Source organism: Aotus nancymaae, unplaced genomic scaffold, assembly GCF_030222135.1.
Source record: "Aotus nancymaae isolate 86718 unplaced genomic scaffold, 86718_ANA_hifiasm-v0.15.2.pri h1tg000030l, whole genome shotgun sequence".
Lineage (NCBI taxonomy): Eukaryota > Metazoa > Chordata > Mammalia > Primates > Aotidae > Aotus > Aotus nancymaae.
The window spans coordinates 30,614,215-30,621,273 of NW_026988443.1; the positions used below are offsets into that span (position 1 = coordinate 30,614,215).

General features: G+C 38.6%; 1 protein-coding gene across 1 annotated transcript; it reads left to right on the forward strand.

Moving 5' to 3' along the window:
- The first annotated feature begins 479 nt into the window (after positions 1-479).
- LOC105706752 (olfactory receptor 1P1-like) lies at positions 480-5,547 on the forward strand. The gene is given in 4 exon segments (XM_064382971.1): positions 480-510; positions 1,022-1,284; positions 1,369-1,851; positions 5,353-5,547. Coding segments are annotated over 4 exon segments (972 nt in total).
- The last annotated feature ends 1,512 nt before the right edge of the window (positions 5,548-7,059 follow it).

Sequence of the window (7,059 nt, forward strand, 5' to 3'; positions counted from 1 at the left end):
CAGTTAGAATGGTGATCATTAAAAAATCTGGAGACAATAGATGCTGGAGAGGATGTGGAGAAAGAGGAACACTTTTACACTGTTGGTGGGAGTGTAAATTAGGTCAACCATTGTGTAAGACAGTGTGGGGATTCCTCAAGGATCTAGAAATAAAAATACCATTTGACCCAGCAATTCCATTACTGGGTATAAACCCAAAGGATTATAAATTGTTCTGTTATAAAGACACATGCCCATGTATGTTCATTGTGGCACTGTTTACAATAGCAAAGACCTGGAATCAACCCAAATGCCCATCAAGGATAGACTGGATAAAGAAAATGTGGCACATATACACCATGGAATACTATGCAGCCATAAAAGAGGATGAGTTCATGTCCTTTGCAGGAACATGGATGAAGCTGGAAACCATCATTCTTAGCAAACTGACACAAGAACAGAAAACCAAACATGGCATGTTCTCACTCATAGGAATTAGTATGCTCTTCATTGCCGAAGAGTCTCAGTCAGGTAAGAAAGAAAAGACCTAAGCCTCTGATAAGAGGATATGATGAAATCTTGATCCTTCTACTGTTTGGAAAGAAAGATACCATAAGTATAAGCAACTCAAATGACTCTCCAAGCCGAAGTCAAGATATTCCGAAGACTGTCTGTGGGCTTCACCCGGTGAAAGGTGCAGAAAATAGGTGATATGGGAGAGAAGCCATAGGAGGATCCCTGCAGGCCAGTGTGGCCAGGGCCAACTTTCACAAACAAGGGGTCCTGGAGGGATTCAGAGCCGGTCCCACTGGGCTGGAGGATCAACCAGTGAAAGAAGTGTTTCCCTTCACACAGAGACAATCTCAGGTGAACTCAAAGCTGTCTACCTTCAAAGAGGACCTCTGCTGTGAGGCAAGAACAGATGATATTTTCTTTACTAACAGTATGACATGCACTCATTTGACATATTAACTGAATATAAACTACATGCCAGGAACCCTGTGAAACAATTTTATTTCACATTTGTCTTAAAAATCACAAGGACACTATTTCCTTCACATAAAAAGCTTGTCGTGCACAGATGTCCTTTTCACCTCTACCACCATGCCCAAGGCCCTGGTGAACATCCAGACCCAGAGCAGGTCCGTTTCCTATGCAGGGTGCTTGGTCCAGCTCTACTTCTTCTTGACTTTTGGGGACATGGACATCTTTCTCCTGGCTACAATTGCCTATGACTGCTATGTGGCCATTTGCCACCCACTCCACTATCTGATGATCATGAGCCTCCATCGCTGTGCCCTACTGGTGACTGCCTGCTGGACCCTCATGAGTCTTGTTGTCATGACTCACACCTTCCTCATATTCCAGCTTTTCTTCTGCTCTGAGAAGATAATTCCTGACTTCTTCTGTGATTTGGGACCGCTGATGAAGGTGTCCTGCTCTGATACCTAGATCAATGAGCTTGTGCTCCTCTTCCTAGGGGAAGCAGTCATCTTAATTCCTTTTTTGCTCAACCCGGTCTCTTACATCTGCACTGTTTTACCCATCCTCAAGGTCCCCTCTGCCCAGGGAAGGCGCGAGGCCTTCTCTACCTGTGGCTCTCACCTCGCTGTTGTTGCTCTGTTTCTCGGGATGGTAATCAGGGCTTATCTGTGCCCTTCATCCTCTTCCTCCCACTCAGTAGAGGAGGATACAGTGGCTCCTGTCATGTACACTGTGGTGACTCCCATGCTGAACCCTTTTATTTACAGCCTGCTGAACAAGGATTTGAAGGTTGCAGTGGTTAGACTTCTCAAAGGCAGTGTCCTTCTCATGGGGTCAGTGACACCAGTGACTTCTGCTGAGAAACTGAAGGTGTCTCTATCCCCTCCAGTGAGGGGCTTGGCAGAAATTTCTACCTCAAATGTCTCATTTCTGAATCCCACGTATCCTGTATCACCACTCCCCTCCATGAATGCCCACTGCAAGTTTGGTGTTTATGAAGGAATATCAGGATTTTGCTTGGTGCTTAATGTGTTAAGGGTTCCTTATTTGCTCATTTATTTTACTTATTAATAATTTTTCATGAGGAGGAATGCTTTTTGCAACACTCTTAATTCTAAAAGACTGTATAGCCTTTATGCTAGTTTATCAAAACTTAATGAGGTCATAGCAATCAAGTCAGTGAACAAGCATATTTTCCTACAAAAATAGGAAGTTATACAGATATTGTCTCAAAGTTATGAATCAAAGATATTTGCAGCTATTAAAACAAAACTCTCAACAATAGAGCAGTGATCTATGTTCTCTTAGTAAAAATATTTACAGAAACTCTTAAGTTTAATTAGATCCCATTTGTCAATTTTGGCTTTTGTTGCCATTCTCTTGGTGTTTCAGTCACGGAGTCCTTGCCTCTGCCTATGTCCTGAATGGTGTTGCCTAGGTTTTCTTCTAGGTTTTTTTATGGTGTTAGGTCTTATGTTTAAATCTTTAATCCATCTGGAGTTAATTTTTATAATGTGCAAGGAAGGGATCCACTTTCAGCTTTCTACACATGGCTAGCCAGTTTTCCCAACATTATTTATTAAACAGGAAATCCTTTCCCCATTGCTTGTTTTTGTCAGGTTTGTCAAAGGTCGGATGGTTGTAGATGTATTTTTATATGTGTCTGTATGTTTATGTGTGTGTTATAAATAATTCTAAAGCAAATTTACCATTCTCTAATACAGATTATGAATTATTAAGAGGAGAAAAAAGAAAAAAGCTTTACAAACAATTTGTAATATGAAGATAAATAAATATGTTATATTTTGTGGAAAAAAAAATAATACTCCATGTATGTGTTACTCAGTTTTGCCAGCGGTTACCATAGTGCAAAACTATAGTGCAGTATCACGATTAGGAAAATGTCATTGATGCAATCTACCCAATTTTATTTAGAATTTCCCAATTTTACATATATTTGTATGGGTGTTTAGTTTTTATCACATGTGTGGGTTGGTGTATTCACACGTGTAGGTCAAGACACAGGACAGTTGCATTACCAAGAGTCCCTCATGTTACCTTTTTATAAGTACATCCACCTGATTCCGCCCTACACTCCCATTTTGAACCCCTGGCAATTCCTAATATCTCATTCATCTCTGTAATTTTGTTATATCAAGAACAGCGTTGAATAGACAGAATTATATAACATGTAACCTTGAAATTGGCACATTTCCCTTGAGAATTTGTCCACGTGGTTCTGCAAATTAGTAATTCATTCCCTTTTATTGCTGGGTAGTATTCCATGGTATGAATATACCATAGTTTTCTTAAAAGCATTCACCTGTTGAAAAACATCTGGTTTCTTTCCCATCTTCTGGTATTGATATTAAAGCTGCTATAAACACTTACCTGTGTGTGTGTGTGTGTGTGTGTGTGTGTGGCCTTTGTCTCTGTTTTGGAACACAAATGTAAATTTCTAAGGACTTTTGCTGTGCTAACTTTAAAATTGTAAATTAGAAAAGGTATGCAGATATCAGTAGTTTCATTAAAGGTGTTTAATAAAAATGTGCTTTACAATTTCCCAATTAAAAGTAGTTTTTAGATCAAATTTTCCTTGAAAGAAAAAAGAGATGATTTTAGAGAAAACCCTCTGCAGATGGAGAATTTAAAATTTCATTTTAAATGGATTCAAGGAGAACCCATGCCTTCTTTAACATTAAATTTCCAGTGATTTCCACTAGTGTAAGATGGGTACACTCCCTGAGTGGTCTGCACCCAGGTGAAGACAGGGCCATTTCTCTCGGCACCTGCTCCTGATCAGTCTTATCATTTCTCTTTTCTTGGGGGAAAGAGAATTGACACAGGATTGAGAGTTAAACTAACTGGAATCCCTCCATTTTCCATGTGTGAGTACACATTAAGAGTTAGAAATGATCATTCCTACCCTTCAATGAAATCATAAAACCAAACATTATAATGCAAAATGAGTACCATTTTGGATCTTTTAGAATCAGTTAATGGTGTTTTTTAATACTGAGAAGCTCACGAAGAAGAGTGTGTTCCTATTTGTTCAGCTGAGGAACAAGACCTTGCTGAGGCGAAAGCTTTAATACCATTTATCAGAGACTTCAGTAAAAGTGACATATTCAGAACTTGCAGCAAAGAGAGTTCAATGTTTTCAGGGCATTCTTTGTGTTGTTAATAGGGTAGGGGATTCTGAAAACTACTTGAATAAGATAAAAGAATATCACTATCCTCGAAAAAATTCAGAGATGTGGTATATCTCTAAAGGAAAGTAAAGTTTAAAACCACATTCTCCCCACAATACCCACTTGCTTTCTAATATCGCTCTATTCCTACAAACGAGTCAAAGGTTTGAATACTTTACTCAACTATAAAGCAGAGCTCGTGACAGTAAATCAGGCAGACAATCATAAGCTTAACTCCGTGTCATTCTTTCTTCCATTTTAAAGATAAAGCAATTCTTAGCCTCTGGTTCTGTCTACATATTTAGGGTAGAGGCTGTACATTATTGCCCTTCAGAAGTGGGGACTGTTGGGTTTTTGTGTTAAGGTCATTTAAGTCACAAAGAAAACCCAGCAATTTTTCTCTCCCTCTGCAAATTAAACACACTCCCCGTCGTGTTGTAATGGATTTCAGTCCTTTGTAATTAAAGATCCAACTGTTCACCTCTTGAAACTAAGTACTTTTTACCACATTGTTGCTTCATTTATCTCTGAGGAAAGACATGGATCTACCCATTTGCTATTGGAGTGACGCAGTGTGCTCTGTATTGCTGGCAGTAACACAGTAATAAAAGTGAACAGCAGACATTTTGGAAGAGAACCATTACCTTGATTCTCTAATGAGTTTTGTTTTTCAAGACATTTTCTGTAAAAAAGATTTATAACGGAAGAAACCTCAAATTAAGATGACTGGCTCTTCAGAGTGTTATTTTTACCGAGAGTGATTAAAGTACTTCCTCTCTAGTTCTTGAGCTGGACTTTAAGTTGCCCTTTTCCAGTATTTCCTTTTGCCTTCCATAGAAGAAATTTCATTTCTTGCTATTTTCTTCTCCTTCACTTCTAACTCACTCCATGGTCTCACCCGACCCCATGACAAATTCTGCTTTGACTGTGCTCGATTCTGAGTTTCCCAGAAAGCAGGGCCTGAGACAGAGGGAATAGGTGATATTACCAAAGGATGTGTGAGTGAGCAAGAAGGGAGAGACGTGGGAAAGGAGGGAAACTTAAGGTGAAGGTGTATTTGACACTGTTGTTTGTTGAGTGTGACTGGTTGCTAGATCCATGGAAACAACCAACCAAGAAGCTGAAGAAAGTGTCTTGCAGCCAACTTGACTAAAGGGAGGAAATTCATTCAGTGGATCCTATCTCTGATTGTTCAAAGGTCACCCATCCCACAGAGCTTTGCACTTCTAGTGATGCACGTATGGACATAGGCATCCCATTGGTTCTCCTGGGGAAATCAGCAAGAAAGCCCTGTGCAGAAGTAGGGGTGCTGTCAGAGAATGTCTGTAAGAAGCCAGCCAGAGTTCTTGCAGAGCTGGTTGTCACCTCAGCAGCTGGAACAGAAGGCAGTTGAAGCCTAGAGGATATCAAAAGCTGCCCAAGATGTGTCCAACACACATTGCAATTGCTTCCTGTAAATTGTCAGTCTGTGCAGAAGCACAAGTGAGACTTGTCTCTGCAATTGAGGACTTAAAATAGTCTTGGAAACATGGTCTTGGGAGTATGTACTTACGTTGTAAGAGATTGCTAATTCGATCCTGGTTGAAAAAGTAGAAAACAGAGATCATAGATATTTCATTCTGCATTCCCAATATGAAACATAAACTTTGCCACAAAACAAATGCTCAACACAACTTTTAATAATAATGACTATTTATGCATAAATTGCATTTTAGGACAACTAGAACTTACAAATTTAGTCATTTAAAAAAACTGATATATTTTATGACGCTAGTTGCTATGGCATGATAAATCAAAGTAGCAGGTTTAGTCTTTGACATGTTGGGGTCATTTAAGAAGTCTATTCCTAACTGTCATTTCAACTCAGAAATTGCTGGAGTCTGTGTGTCCATTTTCATCTGACTAGTCTGGGCTATTCAAGCCCAAAGTCTCAGACATGGAGTGATATTATCTAATACGGCTTGAAGGCACTTTCGACAGTTAGCTCAGAGAATAGCCACTTGTGCTTTTTTGTATTGAGCTGCCTTAGGGACTCTTATCTAAAATGGTTCACTAAGAACCCTAAGCTACTATAGACAAACAGAATGTTAAAAAAATAATCAATTAAGAGCAATATTACATTGGGCCAAGTTGATTTGGCTTTATTACAGTTTTTTCTGCTATTTGTTGTTTTTTGTTTGAAAGGGAAGTGAATTATGCATAGACTGAGTCTTAGGAAATATTTAGCTGTTAGATATTTAAAACATAATCAAATCCATATTGCTATAGAAATCTTAATTTATATTCATGATTAAATTACAACTAAAAATTTGCATTTCCTTCTAGTAAAATTCAAGCAACTGATTTCTTTCAAGTCTGATAATAACACCTTTTCATTAGATCTTTTGTGCTCTTTTAACCTTTTATTTTGCAAAATACATCCCACATTGTTAGAGATAAAAGGATTTTGAAACCATCTTTGAATAAAATTTAAGATGGATGTCTTTATTTATCCAGTAGCAGAAATGAGAAAAACAAACAATCTTGTACTCCTAAATCTTCATTTAAAGACTTAATTGTCCATAAAATCTGCTGAATTCACCTAACCAGTTGATAGGAAGATTACTTTCTTGTTTTTCTAATTGTTGTTTTAGAAATACAAGAGTGGAAATGAGCATGCATTTTGATGAAACATGAGCACCCAAAATGAGTATTCATGGGTCCACTTCCTCACTTGTCCCAGTATCTACATCATTTAGTTGAGGGACTTTGAAGTTTCTCCCATGTAAGGAGTAGAATGTATTTTCCCACCCTTTGGCTGTTGGTTCTACCATGTAACCAAGAGAAATAGCTGGAGTCACTGTGCCTGTCCAAACCTGGGAAAGCACATACAATAGGTCTTAGGTATTTCTGCTCTCCTTCTTGT